Consider the following 23,845-nt stretch of genomic DNA (forward strand, 5'->3'; position numbering starts at 1 on the left):
TAACCACTGTGATTTCCAGCATGACTCTGCAGTTTTATAACAGCTTTTAGCTTGAATGAGGAGGTCATTTTTATCTTAAAACTTAAAGATCAATCAGAAGACAGAGTTGAGCTATTTTATATGCTGGCAGCTTCTTAATCCTATCATGCCTCATGTGGAGTGTCTGGAGTATCAGTCACAGGTTCAGCTTGTCAATCAGTCCTGTTATAGGAGCATAACGATCTTTGCTGTATAAGATAAACAGCTCAGTCAGCAGGGAGAAGACCTCAGGAAGCTCAGAACATCTGGGAAGAAAATCAAGGTAACTTTGCACTGTTGAGCACCTATTTGAGCTGCTCTATTTTGAGATAAAAACTATTAAGTTATAGTATATTTATCTCCTGAGTAAGTCCAAAAAGGTCTACAAACCAAAGGATATTTCCAGGATAGGATTTCTAAAGTAGCGCTTTCTTTGATTCTCTCACATACCCAGACTGCGTCTGCTTGATAACACTTTTAAAAGTTTTCTCACTTCAACAAAGCACTGTGGTTCTGTATAGTGTTGGTGTGAATGTATGAGTACTGTACTACTGCAAAGCTGAATTTGTGACATTGGCACTGTAGTTTGAAAGTTTTTTGCAATATTGTTATTTGCTGACCAACAAACTTTTACTCGTCACCTCACCATAAATTCCCCAATAGCAGACCTTAGACCATAGTATATAACCGCATGTATACATGTGTGCAGGCATGCATGTTTCAGCATTCATAATTTCATCAATTCTGACAAGATTCCCAACACCAGTGACTGAAATGCAGCTCGAAACCATAACAGAGCCTCCACCTGACCTCCTCTGTACCTATTGAAAACAATTTAAGCAAAAACATTTGGACTCGTGACTCCATCAGACTTGTTGTCACTGATTTTTAAGGCCGCCTTCTTCTGGAATTTGGCAAACCTTAGCTTTTTCTGTCTGTTTCAATTCCTTATGAATGAGTTCTTGATCGCCATATTTCCACCAAGTTCATTTCTGATGAGGCCTTGCTGAACAGCTGATGGATCATTTTTCTGTTCATCTGTTCTAGACAGCTGTCTAGTTTCCTCTCTTTTTTCTCTTTTTTTTTTAACATTGCACATCTGCTGAGACATGCTAAGGTTTTGGCTAATAGCTCTTTGGGAATCACCTTGTTGGTGCAAAAATACTATTTTATGCCAGGCAAACTGCTATCGTTCGAGATTTTGATAACGTGTTCCCATTTATTTCATATGTGATTGTGTGACAGGCTGCTAGTAACAAAGTGTCTAAAGTTACAAATTTCAAATTTGATCTTTGCATGTGGGAACAACAACATTTCCTTTGATCCTCTGAAAAGGGTCAGGCACAAGGACCGGACTGAAAACTAGTGGAAGCACAGTCAGCGTTCAAAGTAAAATGTTAAGAATTTCGGAAAGTCTGCAGAACTATTGCTCAAGACCATTTGACCTGTGGCCTGAGACTTTTCCACAGTAATGTATCTTCATAAAGGTCAGTTACAGCAAATGATCGTTTCAAATCAATTCCACTTTACTTTCTTGGGACTCGAAAATAAAATTTGCTCCTACCTCAGTGTTTACTATCCACCAGTGGCTGCTGGTTTGAGTTATACGTTTTGACTTTCAACAAAACTTTGGGAAAACAAGCTCAAATTCTACAAACTATAAGCATAATTTAACTTAGCAGTAAAAGAGCAGGCTGTTAAAGTGAACCACAGATTATTTCCTGGGAAAGCATTTTGCCTGTAGTGCACAGTTACACTTCAGTCTCTTAACTGTTTTATTCATACTGCACATGATGTAATGAATAATCAACCTCCAGCGCTGCCTGCTCCAGGGTTTTTACTAAAATAGTAATGAATCTGGGAATAGTTAAGCTACTTGGTGTTTCCATTTGATTTCCACCTTTGGGAAGGTTGGGAACCCAGTCCAGACACTGATGCAATTTCTCTTATTGAATCTGTCCTAGACACAATGCCAACAGTGTTTCAGCAGATCTGTGGCTCCGACTCCAGACTCCAGTAGCGTTGTGATAAGACCCAGCAGGAGCCAAAAATCACACAAGGTGGTTTTTGTGTTCGTGTAATGTGGGAGCTAGACGGGCTGGAATTCAGTGCAGCACAAGCGAGGCCGCACAACAAACCCACCAGCTTCCTTTCTCCAGGGCACACAGAGTTCACCACCCGGCAGATGTTGGCCCTTTTTTTGTTTGTTTTTGTTTATTGCCGCCTTTTATTTCACAGGTGTTTTTCTCCACACCAGTTAAAATAAACAACATGCTGGACTCAAGTCATGCAGTTTGCATTGCGACTTCTCCTTTCCATGCCCTCATTTGAAATAATACTAAGAATAAACAGTGCAGCTCATTAAAATGTACAGTTTTCTGCCAAAGGTAGTTAAAAAAAAAGTATAATTACTCAGTTGAGGGGAAAGCAGACCCTTTTGTTGTTCTTTGAAGTGTAGCTTTAGCCTTTTTGTATGTAGCTAATTTTGATAAGCTGTAAATCTGCTTGATATTTGTACCGATTCTTTCTCCGTTTAACCAGATTACATTATACTGTAGCATCTACACTGATGGTAATGATGCAGTTCAGTCTCTTCAAGCTGTTAGAAAAGATTACAAACAGACCTGGTCAAATACCCTGCAATTGAGACTACATTTTATATGACTGTAATTGCTCTTATTTAATGCTGTTTTCCTCCCTCTGGTTCTTTGTGCAGTTGTTTTGTAGCTCTCTCCTGGGAAATAAGCGAAATGGGGGAAAAGAATAAAACTGAGATATTGAGACATCTTGATCCTGAGACAGATTTTGCACCAGCTGGAAATCGCACTCTCTGCAGGCCGAGCTGCTGTGAGCGAGCAGAGATGCCGGCTGAGTCCATCCCGAAGTGGTGTAACCCTTCAGATGAATGCTGCGATTTAGATTGAATGTAACAATGGAATTCCTGTAATGTCACCCAAGAGAAATCTCCACCTCCCTCCCCCCTTCATGAGCCTTTGTTGCACCTTGCCTCTTTTAAGGAAGGGTGAAAAAAACAAAGTGAGAAAAATGCTTTAGCTCTTTTTCCAACAGGAATGTCTCTGTGTCAGATAAAGATCCTTAACTGAATGGAGGAGGAAGTGTAGGAAGTCTAAGTTCAGCAAATCTAGCGTTTCCTTGTTGATGCCTGTTGTGGAACAATATTTAGGTTCCTGCATAGATGCTGGATATCTGCTTCAAAGGGTGTCAGAGTGTATTTCGTGTTACTGTGCTACCTTCTAGGGCTTTTTATCCAGTTTCTTTTAGGGAAGCTCAGGCGAACTTCTATATCAAGTTACAAGTTTTGTGCTGCATGTTTCCTGTCTGCGTCTAAAAACACAGGTTTCCATTCTTTCCTTGCTTTGCATGCACGAAGTACTCTGCTGCAGCCAAAGGCAGGACTGTTTGTCTCAAGTTCGGGGCTCGTTTGTGCAGTATATGTTTACAAAGTCTTGCCCAAATGCCATTAAATGAAGCTGCTACACAGTCTTTAAATCCAGTGATTTGTGTTTCTTGGCAACAGTATTTCATTATTCTCATCATTTTCATCTGTCCACTCAAGTGTGCACTGATTTGTGTCCATGGCGATGAAATGTATATATTTTCTTGTTTTAATAGACAAAACGTTTGCAGGTCAGTGGTGTCATGGATCATGTCACCGCTTATGAAAAAGACCACAGTTGGTCATACCTGGATTATTTCTCTCATTTTTATTGCGCTATTTTAAAATATGCCATGAATTATCATGAGCGTGAATGGTTGTCTGTCTCTGTGAGTTAGTCCTGCAACAGATTGCAACCTGTCCAGGGAGTGTATGACAGCTACAGTGGGGCAAAAAAGTATTTAGTCAGCCACCGATTGTGCAAGTTCCCCCACTTAAAATGATGACAGAGGTCAGTAATTTGCACCAGAGGTACACTTCAACTGTGAGAGACAGAATGTGAAAAAAAAATCCATGAATTCACATGGTAGGATTTGTAAAGAATTTATTCGTAAATTAGGGTGGAAAATAAGTATTTGGTCACCTCAAACAAGGAAAATCTCTGGCTCTCACAGACCTGTAACGTCTTCTGTAAGAAGCTTTTCTGTCCCCCACTCGTTACCTGTATGAATGGCACCTGTTTGAACTCATCATCTGTATAAAAGACACCTGTCCACAGCCTCAAACAGACTCCAAACTCCGCCATGGCCAAGACCAAAGAGCTTTCGAAGGACACCAGGAAAAGTATTGTAGACCTGCACCAGACTGGGAAGAGTGAATCTACAATAGGCAAGCAGCTTGGTGTGAAAAAATCAACTGTGGGAGCAATCATCAGAAAATGAAAGACATACAAGACCACTGATAATCTCCCTCGATCTGGGGCTCCACGCAAGATCTCATCCCGTGGGGTCAAAATGATCATGAGAACGGTGAGCAAAGATCCCAGAACCACACGGGGGGACCTGGTGAATGACCTGCAGAGAGCTGGGACCAAAGTAACAAAGGTCACCATCAGTAACACACTACAACGGCAGGGAATCAAATCCCGCAGTGCCAGACGTGTTCCGCTGCTGAAGCCAGTGCATGTCCAGGCCCGTCTGAAGTTTGCCAGAGAGCACATGGATGATACAGCAGAGGATTGGGAGAATGTCATGTGGTCAGATGAAACCAAAGTAGAACTTTTTGGTATAAACTCAACTCGTCGTGTTTGGAGGAAGAAGAATACTGAGTTGCATCCCAAGAACACCATACCTACTGTGAAGCATGGGGGTGGAAACATCATGCTATGGGGCTGTTTTTCTGCCAAGGGGACAGGGTGACTGATCCGTGTTAAGGACAGAATGAATGGGGCCATGTATCGTGAGATTTTGAGCCAAAACCTCCTTCCATCAGTGAGAACTTTGAAGATGAAACGAGGCTGGGTCTTCCAACATGACAATGATCCAAAACACACCGCCCGGGCAACAAAGGAGTGGCTCCGTAAGAAGCATTTGAAAGTCCTGGAGTGGCCTAGCCAGTCTCCAGACCTCAACCCCATAGAAAATCTGTGGCGGGAGTTGAAAGTCCGTGTTGCTCGGCGACAGCCCCAAAACATCACTGCTCTCGAGAAGATCTGCATGGAGGAATGGGCCAAAATACCAGCTACTGTGTGTGCAAACCTGGTACAGACCTATAGTAAACGTTTGACCTCTGTTATTGCCAACAAAGGTTATGTTACAAAGTATTGAGTTGTATTTTTGTTATTGACCAAATACTTATTTTCCACCCTAATTTACGAATAAATTCTTTACAAATCCTACCATGTGGATTCATGGATTTTTTTTCTCACATTCTGTCTCTCACAGTTGAAGTGTACCTCTGGTGCAAATTACTGACCTCTGTCATCATTTTAGGTGGGGGAACTTGCACAATCGGTGGCTGACTAAATACTTTTTTGCCCCACTGTAGGTCCCCGCTAACAAACAACAGTCTGCGTTCATGAGCACGAGCATGCAGATTGCTTTTTTGGGACTTTCTGACGTTTGGCCATGAGATGACCTGCTGAAAGACTGCTAATGTTGATATTACAGGCCTGTTTTTAAGTTTTTTGTTTTTAATTCCATTATATTTTCTATTAAAACCAAAAAAACCTCTTTCCATGCCTCACAGCTGGCTTTATTTGGTTAATCTACTTTATTTAAATGCCTCTGGTACTTTGAATAGACCTTTTTAACCTCGGCGCCTTACCTGCTTTCGAAAGTCACACTTTCTGCTGTGGAAAAGCCCCATGACCCATGCACATACTACACTTACAGTACCATCCGTGACACCCATTAACTCCTATCAAGCCGTTTCCAGTCATGAGCAGCAGGTGGCACTGCCCTCCCTCCACCATCCCACAGTGCGTCCTCTGTGTGAGAGAAATTCAGCACATACATGCAACACAAAGTCATAGAGATGATAATTTGTTGAGCAGACTGATGAATTGGCTCTGTCTTTGACATTTTGAGATAATAAAATATGGTGTAGCTTACTGGACCAAATAGTTTTATCAAGAAACTCATTCCAGCCCTGCTGGCCCCAAGCCAACCCTGCAGTGTAAACATGTACGGGGAGACATTTTAATTATGAGGGGCAGTGTGATCCTCACAGCACTGTAGACTCTACTGTTTGACTCGAGCGTGGGTGTGTGTGTGTGTGTAGTCCATCATACAGGTATGTGCATGTGTTTGCACTATATCTAAAGCTGACGGTCCCTTGGGCACAGTCAGCCCTTTCAGACAGTCCACGATAATCACCCTCATGATGTGATGCAGCCAGAGAGGTTTAAAGCAAGGCAGCAGTTGTCTCCCCAGACACTATCTTTCCTTACAGGAAGTAATATCTCCTGTCTATAAGCCTGTGTTTCTCATCCAGGCCAGTCCTGAACATGTGTCACATTTAATAGATGTTTAAGTGAGATTTGCCTACTGTGTGGTTTCTTAGACTGGCACGTCTGTTGACCTGATTCTATTTGCATTGCTTCTGCTTATGGTAGTTATTACGGCTGTATAAGTTGGCACACTTGCATCAAAAGCTATTAAGATTGGGATCGTGTTACATTTAGCTCTTCCTCCCATAGGCAGAAAATGAACTCTCAGCTGAATTCTGCTCCTGTTTTTGTTCTCCCCTAAAAAGCTGAAGATTAGATCTCAGCCCAGACGCAAGCTGAGCTTTTATATTTTTCTTTTTCTTTTTTTTTTGTTTCCGGTTATGTTTCGTTACTGTCACATGCTGGTAGATCACAGAATCACCATCATATTGTGGGGGTTTTTTTTAAACTGGTTTTTAGCTTTATGATTTAAATTTAAAAAACAAACAAACCACAGAACACTTGAGTTCATTCACCCTTGTTCAGAACCCAACATGGTAATCACAAAATCCTTTAAGAATGAGTGAATATTGTAAGACTGTGCAAAACACAGGGAACCTCTGAGATTAATGGAAAAGCTTTGAGCTGTGGTCCACTTAAGTAAGAGTGTGTGTGGGGGGGGGGGGGGGGCAGACGAAGTGTGTATTAGATAAAAAAAGATTATTTGTAGCATGTAGGCCACACACTACCTCTCCTCCCCCTCATAGACACACTTTCTCTCTCTTTCTCCTCGTGCCGCTCTGGTCCTGGTACTGCCAGCTGGGAGGTCTGGACTGGATGTAAAGGCCATTGTAAGAGTTTAACTGCACAGTGCTGTTATCTTCTGATGCTTCATCCCAGGTTCTTGCAAAACCAGATTCTCCCAGTGATAGTTTGAATTATTCACAGAATTATTTCTCACATGTGTTTTCTGTTGGCGGCAGATATTTCGTGTGTGTGTGTTTGTGTTATGTGTTAATCGCACGCGTGTTGTGGGTTTAGGAATGAGGGCATGAGTTGCTTGTTGCATGGCTTGCAGGGCCAGCGTCTTTGGTCTCCCTGCAGAACAAGTGTTTCTTCTGAAGGCAGAACAGAGGTGCGCGCACACACAAGCTCAATTGCTGCTGCTTATCTGCATAACAGCTGCAGATTGGTCAGAAAGGGGAGAGCTGGGTGGAGCTCTGGAAAAAGCTCCAGATGCAGAGAAGGCATAGATTGAAGGTTTACCTGTTTGATAAAGATGTTGGACATGTGCAGGAGGAACTTTGTATGCCACTTGATTGCAGGGAAAGTTGATGCACTTATGTAACGCGAGTGGGGGCCCAGAAGCTAAGTGACATCTCTTCACTGGTTTCTGTGCAATTTAAGCTGTGAGCCTCAAGGAATACCACTGGTACTGAAGATATAATATGGCAGCAAATTCAGAAGCAAACAGTGATGGAGGGGTATGTGTTTGCTGCTTTTCTTCTTGCTGACCCAGCATTTAGCGGCTGCTTGTGACTCACTCTTGGTGTTTTGTTTTTTCTTTTGAGTTTCCTACATGTGGTTGCAGGTTCTCTCTGTACATGTGTTTGATTTTGGCCGCATTCAGATTATCCTCATGAAACCTTGTGGGAGCTGGACCGTTCACATGAATGCATGTGACCAGGCTTGTTCTTTTTCTCAGCTAATGGTGGTTTTATGCTAAGCTGCTGGAGTATCTGTTTGGTTTTCGCTTTTCCTTTGTGCACATCTCTAAGAAGTTAAAACGCTAACCCTGATTGACACATGCATTGATCAGATGTGATGGCTTAATGCACTGAGCGCGTTTGTAAGCGAGTCTCAGATGGGGGAAGACGTCGTTTCCTGGTGCTTTACTGTGACAGAAATACATTTGAGGAAGAGGAAACACCTGATTAGGGTGCTGCTATCTTTTTGTATTCTTTTGACTTGGAGTAGGAAATGATAAAAACATAATTTTTTGTGTGTAGCAGTGAATATTTGTGGTCGTGTGAATATTTGTATGGGCTCTATAGCTGTGGGAGAGTGTGGTGAGTTGGACTATTTCTGTCTCTCTCTCTCTCTCTCTCTCTCTCTCTGAACTGAGCCAGCTTCACACAGAGCGCCGCTATAACTATCCAAACAACCACAGTATTCACACGGCACACACATGGCTCCCTTCACCACCTGCTACTGGCCTCATCACAAGGGGAAACCTTACTGGGATTCAGCCTCTCTATTCCACAACATTAAGATTGTAAAGAGGAATACACACAGTGTTGTTAATGCTGTGAAAGCATATATAATCATGCTTTATTAGTATAAATGCAGCTTTTATATTCATGACATCTCATTTTTCTTGGAGTCTTGGATATCTCCTTCAACCGGCACCTTAACCAAATGTCTAACTGCCTCCTTTTATCTGCACAATACTGCTAAAACTATAAACATCCTGTCTCCTGAGTGATGCTGAAAAGCTAGTCCACAAGTTTGTTACTTCTAGGCGGTAGTATTTTACCTAATGAACAGCTAAAAGCTCCCTGAAAAGCCTTCAACTCATCCAAAATAGAAGTAATAGTTTTCTCGTACTGGCTGATTTTCACTGAATATAAATCCTTCATCTCACAGGGATGGTCCTGAAGGATCAGGCTCTGTGAGATCTTTTGGGTATCACAAACTATCATATTGTCCCAGTAGAGCACTTCACTCTCACACTGCAGGCTTATTTGTTGTTCCTAGAGTTTCTAAAAGTAGACTGGGAGACACAGCCTTCAACTGTCGCTCTCCCAGTTTGGCTTTTGGAGACAGATACTCTCTCTATTTTTAATGTTAGACTTTAAATTTTCCTTTTTGATACCTAGGTAACTGAGGTGTCCGTGACAAAGCAATGTGCGACTAGTGGATTGCTTCTTGTAATAACAACTATTAAGGCCTAGGCAGTGGATGGAACTTCCCATGATGGCAGTGAGCACTTCTTCTCCACTCTAACATGTGAAATGTTGTGGTACTTATGTTCAACTTTTCTGCTGCAGCTGAACTCCAAGAACTCTTTACTATAGTCAGGGGTGCACGTAAGTGGTCCGCAGGTGCGCATTCGCTGTCAAAATAAAAGACGCGCACCAGATAAGAAGTTGCAACGCGCGTTTGCGTACATAAGATTTTCTGGAGGAGGACAGACATTTGTTTAGAACTCTTAAAGATGTCAAAGAAGCAAGCTCCTTTAAGCAATTACTTTGGTGTTCCTCCACCTCCAAACAAATGTCAGAAGGAGTCCGAACCGCAAAAGAAGCGCGTATTCTCGGAAAAGTGGTTGCAGGATGTGAGCTGGCTTCAAACAAATGATGAACGCACAGAGATGTGGTGCGGAATATGCCGTGAAAATCCCACTCTAGCGGACAAAAACAGTGCCTTTTTATATGTACGCAAACGCGCGTTGCAACTTCTTATCTGGTGCGCGTCTTTTATTTTTGACAGCAAATGCGCACCCGTGGAGCACTTATGTGCACCCCTGACTATAAGCCTCATTTGCCGAATCAAACAACCATTCATGCATGTGCTGTATCTAACATTCGAACTCTCACTACTCAAGGATACTCTCACATGGGAGAGTAGCTGGGGAGGCAATCCACTGATTCCGATTGGTAGGAGACCCACTCCACTCTCTTGTTTTACTGCTGTTTGTCATTAATTTTTTCTACTCTCTCACATAGTTTCTGTTTGTCTGTAATAGCTCTCTATGCTTTCCTTTGCTGTCTACTCTTTTTCTCCACCCCAACTCATCAGAATAGATGGCTACCCCTCACAGAATCTGGTTCTCTCAGAGGTTTTTGTTTTCCTGATAAGAGAGTTCTTCCTCCCCACTGTTGTCAAGTGGTTGCTCAAAGTGGATTGTCTTACTGTTGGGTTTTTTCTCTCATCTGACAGCATAAAGCACCTTGAGGTGACTTTTGTTGTGAGTGGAAACACTAAAATCTAGGAGGAGCATAATATCAATACAGTGTGTATGAAATAATAATAATCATGCTCCGTCTGCCGGCATACAGTAGAGAGAGAATTCGTGCCAACCGTGGCACCTTATGTCAAGCAAAAATTATTTAGCATGAAGTGAATAATAGTGCAGTAATTATTGTAGCTGGATTATATACGACTCTGTCAACTGCATTTCCTACCGAGCTGAAATGTGCTTTCATCACGGACTGTGAATAACAACACGCTGCCCGGCTTCTTTATGACTTTTGGCAGCTTCTGATTGCATTTCCCATGTCGTACATTTGAAGAGGGCTTTTCCCCTGAGAGCAGCATTTAATGCAACATATCACCGTCCATCAGCGCTGTGCCAGCCAAACCCACCATCTTGATCCAAAAGTAACAAAGCAGCACAGTCAGCCGCACAACTTGTTTGTGTTTGGCTAGGTTTCATGTCCTCCAATTGTTTCTCAGGGACTGCACCGCTTAGCATAAAGATTTTACTCCCATCGTAATAAATGCCACACATACTTGAGAGGTTGTTTTTTCCAACAGTGGTCTTCTTGATAAAGGACTGGAAAGAACTTCAAAGGCTAGTATTATTCATCTCAGTAGCTGTGCAGAAACCTACCACTTGCCTCTTAGACTGCTTATTAAATATCATTAAGATTATTTAATCCATCTTTGTGGACTGTATATGCAACAAAGACCTAAAATTGTTACTTTAACCCCACTTCTTACTAATTTCACATGGCAAACAAAACGCTTCAGGCGAACATCATAAGTGCATTTTTATCAGTGTTGCAGGAAATGACAAAGACGCAGCTGTTGACAAAGTAAAATATGTCCGTTCCAGAGGCAAAATGTTTGTGTCCACATACCAGTGATTAATTTTCCCTCCCTCCTTTGTTTTGCTATGTAGAAAATGTAGATTAATGTTTTTGAGTAATATGAGGAAGTCTTTAAAGCATTTTTGAATAATGTGAGGAAGTCTCAAAAGCCATATGGACTGTTGTGTTATGAAGGCCTGTTTGGCACTACTTCTTGGGCATTGGTGTTCCTGATTTCCAGCTGGGGCTTTGTGCTTCCGATCCTCACGGTACCACTTTGGATCAGAACCAGCTACACCATGGTTTCACCCAGTTGGCAGTTTATCTGTTCTGTTTTATCTCTCGTCAAACTCTGCGTGGATTCTCTAGCGATTGGTTGCTTATTTTCTCGATGAACTCACCCTGAGCCAGTTATGGAAATTATAATTGGTTCAGGTCTCAGTGGAGACTCATTCCAGTGGGAGACTGTGTGGGACCAAAATGGAAAAATGTGACATAGATGTCAAAGCCCATCAGGTTTCATTCTAGTTAAAGAAGATTGTTTTCACGTCATCAGTTAATATTGGAGAAATCGGGATTAGGGGACACTTCTGTAAATCTTACACAAGATTGGGGGCTTTTTTTTTCTTTTTCTTTTTTAAACTTTTGTTGGGGTCTCTTTCTAAACTTTAAATCTAGAGCTGTGTAAGTTGTATGGCTTTTCTGTGTTTGTATTGCTCATGAGAGCAGCACTAATCTTTCTATCCGTAGTCAATCATGTGTTTCATTAGCATATTGATTTATCTGCATGACACACAATAGCCTGACTTTCATTTTTTATTGGCTCGGGACTGGAAATTGCCTTTCTTTTGGCTTGGAGAAGCCAACTTTAAGAAATATATGATGGTAAATCTTGTTAAAAGGAGCTTTTGCTGATCTCAGAACATTTGCTCATATTTGAATTGTTCAGCCTGTTCACAGTAACCATTAAAGTGCAGGTTTACAGGCTTTGCTTTCCACCCAAACTGAATTGGAAAGATGGCGCTGAGCAAGTTGTGCTGAAGTGCATTTTAGTGGGAATGCATTTAAGCCCAAGATTAATGTGTCAGGAGATACTTGAATGGTTTTTTTAAAGTTAGTGGAAATGTTTGCATGTGGAAAATGGAACTCCAGTAAAATCAGCCTAAATGTCTCGCCTATGTTGAACTCTGCCTTAATAATTCCCCAATATCCCTTTTCCTACTTTATGCATACTAGGAACACAGAATAGTTGTAATTGTTCTTGACTTATAGTCTGCTGTTTTTTCTTCCAGCTGAATAAAAGAGAAAATTAATGTTTCCTTAGGTATATTAAAAAATGAAAAAAACAAAACCCAAACACAATTTCCTGTGGCATTCCTTTCTTAAGACCTTTTCGGCTCTAAATTCTTAAATATCAGGGCCGAGAACACAGCGGAGGAATGGCCTGATGGCTGCTTTGGTGTGAGAGAAAGAATTTGAACCTGTTTGAACCTCATCAGTTTGCTGTACAAAGCTGCTTTAGTGCTTAGAGGAAGACAAATCCCCTACCTGCATTCAGTAATGCCTGCTATCTCGGCTGCTTTTAAAGAAGGGGTAAACTGAGAGTATGTTTGGCTTAGAGAAGAAATCTGTAACCAAGCTCTGAAGTTGGGGTCAACTTCAGGAATGCTACAAAAGTAGAAAGGAATGAAGACACAGACACACTACACAAAAAGGTAACATGTAAGTTTCTGAAATATGTGCATACAACAGAAAAGGACTAGGAAATGTGTACAGTAACTGTGTGATTCCCAGACACGATGATGTCTCCCGTAAAGACGATGCAAACTGCAGAGTTTGAAACTGGGAGCTGAATAAATTTGCTTATAAATGAGGAGTTCTCCTAAATGCTTAATGTGGTACGTGAAGACAAGTGCCTTGGCAGATAAATAGTTTATAATTCATTCATTTGTTAGCTTAATTAGTGAATTCATCAGCATTGCCGGCAGTTATGTTTATAATGAGGCAGTAAGCAGCTCGGCTTCACCTCGTGTGATCTGGTGGAAACATTTGGTGGTTACCTTTGTGATACTCTTTATTCCAAGCTGTTCTTTAAGTCAGTCATTTTCTGCATTCTGAAATTTTTAAGGGAGAGAAAGAAGAGCATTTGAGGCCCTGATGTCTCTTTTGAATATGTGCAGAGTATATGTGTGTCTGTGGATGTTGTATAGTTCTACAGTCCTACCTCTAAGTAGACAACTCAAATGGTCAGCGATAGCCAAGCTGACAGTCAGGTGGTGATGGTCCTCTGCAGAGCCTTTTCTCTAGACAGAGACTTGTAAGTCATTATTATTAAAGTCATTATTCTTTTTCATTTTAGTTTTAGTCTAAATACACCACTAGGACCGATTTTAACACCAGCTGTACAATATACACATTTGGGGTAGTATATCAGCATTGCACATCAGTATATGACTTTATCCTGTTTTTAAATCACCAAATGTAGAGATTGGTTTTGGTATCAATAGCTGTCAGGCTCTAATTATCATCACAGTGATTGTTCCTGATGATGTAACCTAAATATCTGACTTTAGTCACCTCCTTTAGTACTCGAGCTCCCAAACAGAATGAGAGGAAATTTGGCCTCAGATCCTCTCTGGCTGAACCGATCATTATTAGAATTGAATTTGATGTCACACTGCAAACCCTGAGCAGTTCCTGTAAGTCTTTTGTGAGGATACTTCTGCTCTTGACATATTTTATTGTCACAGGAACTGTCATTGTAGGCTTATGGAGTACAGACATTAGCTGTGAGTGGCAAAGGTTAAGAATGGGCCCTGCAAAATATGCACAGTATTTGTCTTCATGTTATAACATCAGTCCACACACCGTACAACACAGTGACAAAGTAGCATCATGTTTTCTGCTCTAATGCTGCTATCAGTGTTTCCTTATCTTTTTGCTTTGTTATCAGGTTCAACTCATCAGATTAGGCTGTTTGCTGGTGTCAATGTGAATTGTCAGGCAAAACGGTGAAACAGCAGAAGACGTCAAACTCACAGTTTGCGTATAATTGTGCACGACATGGAGCTGTGCAGCCCCAAAGTTAAGTAGATTTGATGGATGTAGTCTATGTCTGGGTTGGTGATGCCTGTCAGCGCTGACGTGCACCTCATCAATGCCACTGATCAGCTCCCCGGGGTGCCGACCAGCTCAATGGAGCTGAAGGGCACTGTGTCCTCTAGTGTGGAGTTGTATAAATGCTGGAGCCGCTGCTCTTTGCTTTCCGAGTCCTGCTGGACTTTGTACGAGGAGCAGTTTTTAAGAAGTAAAAAGAAGAGGGTTTTAGACACAGGTGAGGCATCGAAAGAAAGGAGGTGAGAACGGGTGAACGTGCTTTTATCCACTTTACTGAGAATATGTTTGATAATTAGTTTGTTCTTTGATTTTTATTCCTGTAGTCCCTTGAGTTGTTTTAGTGTGATATTCCAGATGATACATCTAAAAGTCGCTTTGAAGCTTTTTTCATATTTAAGCAAAAAAAAAAGTAGTGGGAGTCTGTTTGGTGCACTTCTGTGGATTTGTAATCCAAAGCAAAATGTCGGTGATTGACACTTTATTTTATGTAGGACACAGAACCCACCATGCTGGACATTGATCTTAGGGCTTTGGTTGTGCATCAGGAAAGCAGGTCACCGATTTCCCAATCGGTGAAACTATCACTGTTTCCTCTGCCCTTAAGCTCTAAATCCCAATCATATTAGAGCTGTAGGTCACAGGTGGAGCACCTAACCATGTGGAAACACCAAAAAGATTACATGCTAAGCTTTTTTTAATCAAAATTAAACTGGAAAGAAATTGGCACAGACTTTACTTGCTGTCAAACTTGTAGTTAGCTTTTGCAATAGTAACTGTAGCTGGGAGCATGAATAGGAAAATGGCACCAGAACAAGAGGAGTGAACATAACCTGATCTGTATCAAATCTTTATTTTGAAACGCATAACGAGAGTTAATACATTTTTTTTTTTTTTTAAAATGAATGAACATGATATCAAAGAAAGATATCATGTTGAAAATATTGAGCAATTCCTGTTTGGGGAAAAAAAAATAATAAGGAAGCAAATGCTTATTAATTCCTGTCCCTGTTGAGCTCATCCTATATATGTTTTGATTTTGCAATCAAATGTATACAGACGCATATTAATTTATAGCATATATCTAATGTTCAGTCCCTTGTTATATTATTACATGCATCATACCATTTCTGCTGTAAATGGTATGTTCTTTTATTCATTAGCTTTTTTAATTTTTTTGTCGTCTTCTTCCTCGTCTTTATCCATCTTACCTGTACTCCTCATGTCCTCCTTGTGGTTCATGCGTGGATCTGCGAGGCTCTTTGTTGGCCCTTCTCCATCCTCTTCTTCAACCTCCCTGTTGTTCTATTCCCCGATAAACCTCACCACACGCGTGCGCCCTTCGGATTCAAGATCACAGAGTGCGCTTTAGCCCCAGTTGCAATGGAGGACAGTGACCACGAGCATTCCTCTTCATCAGATGAACAAGACTCCTGTCCAGCTTCCCCTAATCAGAGCAGACACCATGATCATGATCACCATGAACAGGTACCGGTGGACCCCCCCCCCCCCCAAATATATATATATTTTTCTGTTACTGCCCATCTTCAGCTGATTTCTGCCGTCAAAGTCTGTAGTTTTTATGCGCTTAAGCTAAGGATTAGACATGAATTTATCTCTTTAGGGTCTAAATTTAAATTTAAAACTGTGTCACAGTGTGTGCTCACAGCTGAATTTGAGTGGCCGTGTTGCTTGCTGAATTCCACTCCATTATTTATCTATCAGGGAGACTTTAGTAACTGTAACTAGAGTCCATAGCTGCGTGTCCTCTTACAGAAAATTTACACTTTTAAAGATTGCATTAATAATGAAGAGTAAAATACCTGATGTCTAAAACAGTCCTTGTCTTTAATGTTACCGATCACTCTTAAAGGAGAGTAAATGTAAACACAGTATTGGAGTTCATTCATTGTTAGTTTCATAAAACAACTTGGCTGCAGTGTTCAGCTCTAACATGACTTCTCCTCATTTATAATAGAAGGTGATCCACCAGCTGTAAAGTCCCTAACATGTATCCTGTTTCCAATGAATAGTTAAAGGCTCATCCACATTAATGTACAAATCTCATGTGTTACCCACTGGCCTTCAGCTAGGTATACTAACAGTTTTGAGTTGTCAGATATGAAAGATCTCTTTGTTGCTGTGTCTTAAATCCCTCACCATAAAACTTTAAGTTGATTTTCTAAAACTTTCTACCCTCTGGATCTCCATACCTCCCCCTCTACATTGGTGCTCTAACGTTCCTCTTTTCCCTCCACCGTATTTCTTTTTTTCCTGTTCGCCTCGTCATCCCTCCCGCCCCCCCCACGACCTTCGCTTCTCTCCAGCCCTCAAGCCATTCAGATGACTCAGAAGTGGAAAACATTATGCAGGACCCTCAGCATCATGGTGGGCACGGTCTCCGCCATCACAAGCATCACCACCATCATGACCCCGAGGCTCATGATGCGGACAGGCAGGCCGAGGGCAATGACCGCCCCCACACCCCGTCATATTTGCGGCCCCCCGTGGCCGGCAGGGCCCAGTCAGATTCGGGTTCAGACTCCGGTTTGCCACAAAGCCGAAGCGTGGAGTTTGACTTGCCGTCCCCCGTCAGTCCCTCCAGGCCAAAGAGCCCCTGGGTTCGATTTGACCCATACGACAGTAGCGAGGTAATACAAGGCGTCAGGAAGCCCCAAAGAGGGGTCAGCACAGCCCGTGTGCTGTAACATGCTGATACATTTCATACCTTGTTTTACTGTTGTTTGGGTTTGGTTTTTTTTTTTGGTTTTGTGCTGTTGCCGTTATTGCTGTCGAAATACTGCAAATGGGACAACAATGCCAAAATATTTCAAAAAGCCGATATCAGGTTTGAAAAAAGAAACCATGGTGTACACAGCCTCTGTTTCCTTATTCCATTTTTATCTTTTTGTGCATTTGTAGGACCAGGACAAGGAGTACGTGGGTTTCGCAACGCTGCCAAACCAGGTGCACCGCAAGTCTGTCAAGAAAGGATTTGACTTCACGCTCATGGTAGCAGGTAAATCCTCGTTTTAGCATTAGCTGCTATTTGAGCTTAAGACCGTGTTTGTTTTAAAAAGACTGTCTTTTCTTCTTTGTTGTTCTTTGTTTGAAGGTGAATCTGGCCTGGGAAAGTCCACCCTGGTCAACAGTCTGTTTCTCACAGATCTGTACAAAGATAGGAAGCTGCTCAATGCAGAAGGTGCGTGTGATTATTTGTTTTAAAATTTGCTGTACTACATTATGTAATGGCTGAGGGCTGTTTACTTCTTTTTTTTTCTATCCTAGAGAGAATCACACAAACGGTAGAAATCACCAAACACACGGTGGATATAGAGGAGAAAGGTGTCAAATTGAAACTCACCATTGTGGATACCCCTGGGTTTGGGGACGCTGTGAACAACACTGAATGGTACAGACATGTTTAACGCATCAGATAACCCTGAGTGAATCTGAGTTACACGGTCAGCTGTTACACTTTGCCTCAGAGACTGAACGCCCCTGTGTGTTTCTGCTTTAGCTGGAAGTCAGTGGCTGACTACATTGACCAGCAGTTCGAGCAGTACTTCAGGGATGAGAGTGGCCTCAATCGCAAGAACATCCAGGACAACCGCGTACACTGCTGCCTCTATTTCATCTCACCCTTCGGTCACGGGTATGACAAAGCTACAGCTAACTCAGCCTGCTCGTCCTCTCTTTATTATTAGTTCTAAAAATATGGAAGATTAAGTTGTTTCTGCTGCAGCACATTATCACGTGCAATGTTCAGAAGTGATAATGGGACCATTAACTACACTTTTCCTCGTGATCTCTGATCACATGTTTATCGCAGCCATCGTCCTGAGCGCACACGTGATATCTTCCACACGTATCTAGTGGATCGGTGTTTACTCACAGTGTGAGTAAACACACAGCCTCTTAAATTGTTGATGCCCAGCATCTTTCCCAGAGATAAAGCACCTCTCAGCTGCCCTTGGATAACTTTACATCTGCTGCAGTGATTTTACACTAATCAATTGTTTGTGCTGCTGTGGTACCTCTCAGCACATTTGTGCACATCCAGATCTGTGTTCATCAAGGAGCCAGAATACCATAAAATTCAAGTAATGCTGCAGAGCATTTTCAGCGTGACAGCCATGGAGAAACGGCTCCCTCTGTTGGTGAGCAAGTGTCTGCTGCCACCGATTGGTCGGCCAGTGTGCCATGCAGCCAGAGACATCATCTTATGCTTCAAGTTTTTTTCGGGGGGAGGGGGTTGTACATTTTTGCTGTCATTTGATAGTGCAGCATTAGATGGGGGGGAGGGGGAGAGAGAGAGAGAGAGAGAGAGAGAGAGAGAGAGAGAGAGAGAGAGAGAGAGAGAGAGAGAGAGAGAGAGAGAGAGAGAGAGAGAGAGAGAGAGAGAGAGAGAGAGAGAGAGAGAGAGAGAGAGAGAGAGAGAGAGAGAGAGAGAGAGAGAGAGAGGGGGAGAGAGGGGGAGAGAGAGAGAGAGAGAGAGGGGGGGAGAGGGGGAGAGAGGGAGAGAGAGAGGGAGAGAGAGAGGGAGAGAGAGAGGGAGAGAGAGAGAGGGGGGGAGAGGGGGAGAGGGGGAGGAGGGGAAGGACTCCAACCCAGACTGATGCATTTCAGCTGTATGGCATGTGGTCACATGCTAAATCTCTGAGATAAACTAGCACCTTTAATTTTGAACTACAGATAAGACTTGATGCAGGAAAGCTTAGAGTGGAGAAATCTAGATGTGGATCGGCAGGTAAGTCTGTTGTTGCCTGATCCTGATTGCCAGCAATTCATGAGCATTTATGAAACGCTTTCAAATCTAAATGGAGTTTATTGGCACAAAATGATCTAACAGTTAATGATTATCAACCCCAGTTTAAACTTGTCTAACAGTAAATCATCAGTGGTGGCCCTTTTTGAAGTTTTCTGTGGCCTGTGAAGGCAACATGGAAAAAGCGCATGGCTTGTATATTTCATTCAGCCACAGTTTATGTTAAACCATGATAGGGAAGCCCAGAATGTGACTCGGGAAGTATTTTTCTTCAATTAGTCATCATTAGCAAACTAAACCTTCCTGACAATGATTGATAACTTTTTGCCCAGGAATGTAACTCCAACCTCACTAATGGTTAGCGATAAACGTGCGCAAACCATCATTCTCTGAAGAAACTACACTCTACAAACACCGACCCGGCCATAAAAACTCAGAGAACCCCTAAAATAAAGTTTGTGTTCCTCATGTGCTGAAAGCTGTAGTCCTTATTGCAGTGGCCTGCTTTCAGGTGACTCACCTTTTTTGAAAATGCCCACTCTCTTGTCTACTCTACACTATCCTAATAAATAATAAGTGTCTCATTATCCTTTCTTGGTATGTTTTGCCTCATCTCTTCCAGCCTCCGACCTCTGGATGTGGAATTTATGAAGGCTCTCCATGAGAAGGTCAACATTGTCCCAGTCTTGGCCAAAGCAGACACACTCACCCCTGGTGAAGTGAAGAAAAAGAAAATTAAGGCAAGGCGACTGCATGTTTCATCCCACGAATCAATCTGTGTATACGCCGCAGAGTGTTTTACTTGTATCCTCACAGAGGACGTTATTCACACTTTGACATCAGACATGTTTTTCCACTGTTTTTCTTTGCAGATCAGAGAGGAGATTGAGCAGTACGGTATAAAGATATACCAGTTCCCCGACTGCGACTCTGATGAAGATGAAGATTTCAAGCAACAAGACCATGAGCTGAAGGTGATCAGTGATCTCCTTTCTTTCTTTTCTTCATCCAAGTATTTGTGTTTAGTACACTAAACTCAGCTGAAAGCAGAATGCTGAGAGTCAAATCATTGTCATTCAAAACAAATTGTGCTGCAAACAAATTTAATATTAATAAGAATTGACATTAAAATGAATGAACAGACTATATAGTCAGACCTGGTGGATTTAAGTGTTGATGAATCAGCCTCCTCTACACTTCCCGTATTGTAAGGTGGTACTAAGCACACAGTCGGTGGAAATAAAAGCAAAAGTTATCACTACTAGCAAAACCCCTGCTCAACACACAGGTCTTTACTTTGGTCAATAAACAATAACTATCAAGAAAATCAGAATTACTTCTTAATTATGATGCATTTCATATATTTTAATTTTAGTAAGTATAGGATATATTTTCTGTGTCATACAGGCTGGTTTTGCCAGGCCTGCAGCGCTTGTTTGACCATGTGACACGTCTTTAATAATTTTATTACTACGTGTAATTTAATTTATCATATCAACACAGCGTTTCATTCTAACGCTATGATAAAGATCTAAATACTGGTTTATTTACTGGAACAGCAATAATTGCAATAATGTAACAAATTTGTTAGATGTCACATTTTGAACAATGTAAGTATGTGACATGAGGAAAATCTTAAAAACATATAATATATTTATTGATATCATATTTATCTATGCCCTATACTGCCCTATACACTCACAGTGCTCTAGGCAAAGTTAATGCGAAGCTTTATCTTAAGTTCATGGTCCAGTCGACTACATGTGCTACGGTCATGTCAGTATGATTACAATCAAATCAATAACTTTGAGGTTTATGGAATTCTACCTCTTGTTGGATTACGTAAAGATCAGGTTTAAAAAGGGGGAAAAAAAGGTCTTGCACAAGAAAGGACGAAGACATTTAAGAGGAAAGGGATATAACTGGTCTGTTGTTGTTTTTTTAATACAGATGTGTTCACACCCTGCCCAGCCAGATGTGATCTTTATGACCATAACATGCTTTTAATATTACGATCTTTATCTTGACCCCTTTAGGAAAGCATCCCCTTTGCAGTAATAGGCAGCAACACCGTGGTGGAGGCCAAAGGGAAGAGGGTGCGAGGCCGTCTGTACCCCTGGGGTATTGTAGAAGGTAACCTTGACCTCACATGTTCCCCTAAACAAAGACCTCAAAATCATACATACTAAAATGCTTTCTGTATAGATGTACCATTAAAAAAGTTGACAGTGAACGTGTATAAGTATTGAGTGTGTAGTTGATCCTCACTCTGTGGTCTGCAGTGGAAAACCCAGCACACTGCGATTTCGTGAAGCTGAGGAACATGCTCGTTCGCACGCACATGCAAGATCTCAAGGACGTGACCCGAGAGACTCACTACGAGAACTACAGAGCTCAGTGCATCCAGAGCATGACCCGCATGGTCGTCAAGGAGCGCAACCGCAAGTATGCTCACGCTGAAGGACGGGAGAAATAAGTTTTAGTGAGATGAAAGAAATATGGCACAAGAAAAATCAAGATGAATTATAACAGTGTTAGAATATTGTTGTTTTGAGAAGGAGAATGTGATTAAAAAAATGTGTGACCTTCATATATTCTTGAGGTATTTGATGGGTTTGCTCTGACGTGTCTGGTGTAGTGTCTTAACAATGTTTGTCGGCAGCTGATTAGACATCACAGGCTTATTTACATTGGTCTGTGTTCTCACTTTGTAGTAAACTCTGTGAACTTTCCCAAAACGTGTGTCTCTCTGCAGTAAGCTAACCCGGGAGAGCGGCACAGACTTCCCCATCCCAGTGGTGCCCGGAGTGGCCGAGACCGAGACGGAAAAGCTCATCAGAGAGAAAGATGAGGAGGTACGGCACGCCGACCACGAACTGGAGTCGCATCACGACCACGAGCATGACTCTGCCCACAATTTTGATCACCACGAGCACTCAGACCGTCAGCCCAGCCCAGAGAGGCACTCAGATCACAAAGGCGATGAAGCTCTCTGAGTATCTTTAGCTCACAGATGATGTGTTTACCCAAAAACATTTTTTTTTAAGTCCAGTCAGATCACGTTTTGTGAAACTCACAAGAAAACAGTCTCATAAACAGGAACTGGTTTAATTATAGAGTAAACCTGTAGCCTTTTGGAGCTTTAAACTGTGACTAGGAAAAGAGATTGCCCCTTACACTCTCTGGAAGCACCAGGATGTTTATAACCACGCCATCATCCAGAGTTTCAGGATGAACCTTCTCAGGATTAAAGAAAGAAAAGCTGAATGTAACATGTGTTCCTGCACCTGAGCTCATAACATCTGTGCATGGCAGGTCAGAGAAGGTGGGAAGGATAATGATGGGAAAGTGTTAAGACTGACAGAAAAAACCTTGTTAGTGGGTATTTAAAGGGCTACATGCTGTGCAATACTGTGATGTTTAGTGGAAGTAAAGTAGCATAAAAAAAGTAGGGAAATTTGTGTTTGGTTGATTGCTTCTTTGTTGTAACAATGCTTCCAGGTAGTAAACCTTGTATCCTTATATCTTATGCATTTGTCAGTCAAGCAGCAGAGTTGAGCCCATGAAAAACTTCCCTGCCAATGCCAAACAGCTATGATATTGACTCTTGTTTGGTGTAATTTAATGGATTAGATTATTTAAGTCTGAAGAAACAAAACATACTTTAATTGTTTAATACAACCCCAATGACCTGGCACCCTCCTCCTCATGCTAGTCTCCAGTTTGGTCACATCCTGTTCTTCAATCAGCATTTGTCCCAAATCAGCCAATGTTATGTTGGTCATTATGGCCCAAGCTGATCCCGCAAACATGCCACTTACAGGTTTTTGGGATCAGGGGTAAGGTCAGGACGGAAGGTGGGCCATTTCATCCTCTCCACTCCCAAAATCTGGAGGTAGTCTCTGATAAAGTCTTCTCTGTGGGGGTGGGGGGATTGTCATCTTAGAGAATAGTGTCTGCACATGTTGCAGACACTGGTGCAAAGGAGCCTGATGGTGAAGGCCAGTCATGGTGTCAGAAGCTCAAAACAAGAGTCAATAGCAGAATTAATCATCTCTGTGGCAGAGAATGTTTTTAATGCACATAACCCACATGCTTAAATCCGCTGCTCAACCCACAGATGTATTTTCATTACAAATGTGACACCATTTAACAGGAAATAAACAGGCATTCCCTCAGTGTAAGATTTATTACCAAGCAGCATCGTTGCAACACAGAAATAATCAACCAAACCCAAATTTCCTTACTTTTTTTTGCAAAGTTAAGTTATAAATATTACTGTTGTGAAAAGAAACCTTCCTTATAGATTCCTTTTTATTTTGGGTTTGTAGATGCTAGACTGTTGCCTTGTTAATGACTGTTTTGAGTCTCAGGAATAGACGGTTGTATATGGTTTTAATGTTGTTCTGCAATCATAATGAGTTAAATAAGCTATGTCAATACCAGCCCCCTTCCCTCTGCAACACCAGACCGTGCAAAATCTATTTATTTCATTAAATAAAGAGTCTTATTTTTTCCCCTCATTTGTTTATTTTACATTTTCTGTCTGATCAACATGAGGCAACGCAGTAACACCAAATTAGCTCAATATACATCTTTGCCCACGGGTGTTATAGCCAACCCACACACAGCAGCAGCTGGACAAACATCTCCAGGTGAACAGGAGCTGTATAACACCTGTGTTACCTGCTTATTTCAAACAAATCTGATAGGGGGGGAGACTCACTCAACATGATTAGGTGATTGAGTAGCTGACTGATACTAGTGATTTTAATATCCTAAAGTGCTGCTTCTGTGATAACAGA

General features: G+C 41.8%; 1 protein-coding gene across 7 annotated transcripts in view; it reads left to right on the forward strand.

Annotated features, from left to right (window-relative positions):
- Nucleotides 1-23,845, forward strand: part of septin4b (septin 4b) — a 51,213-nt gene that overhangs the window by 26,570 nt on the left and 798 nt on the right. For 2 of the 7 annotated variants that reach the window (XM_026191914.1, XM_026191916.1), the window contains 9 exons: nt 17,195-17,291; nt 17,388-17,474; nt 17,561-17,684; nt 17,793-17,927; nt 19,663-19,780; nt 19,913-20,014; nt 21,077-21,173; nt 21,323-21,485; nt 21,796-23,563. In XM_026191914.1, coding sequence (XP_026047699.1) covers nt 17,195-17,291; nt 17,388-17,474; nt 17,561-17,684; nt 17,793-17,927; nt 19,663-19,780; nt 19,913-20,014; nt 21,077-21,173; nt 21,323-21,485; nt 21,796-22,036 — 1,164 coding nt within the window. In that variant the 3' untranslated portion in view covers nt 22,037-23,563. Of the gene's footprint in view, nt 1-7,438; nt 7,829-13,082; nt 14,515-15,625; nt 15,761-16,599; nt 16,924-17,194; nt 17,292-17,387; nt 17,475-17,560; nt 17,685-17,792; nt 17,928-19,662; nt 19,781-19,912; nt 20,015-21,076; nt 21,174-21,322; nt 21,486-21,795; nt 23,564-23,845 lie in introns of those variants that run through there. The other 5 variants (XM_026191911.1, XM_026191913.1, XM_026191909.1 and 2 more) reach the window with 5 other exon arrangements.

Source organism: Astatotilapia calliptera, chromosome 14 (genome assembly GCF_900246225.1).
Source record: "Astatotilapia calliptera chromosome 14, fAstCal1.2, whole genome shotgun sequence".
Taxonomy (NCBI): Eukaryota; Metazoa; Chordata; class Actinopteri; order Cichliformes; family Cichlidae; genus Astatotilapia; species Astatotilapia calliptera.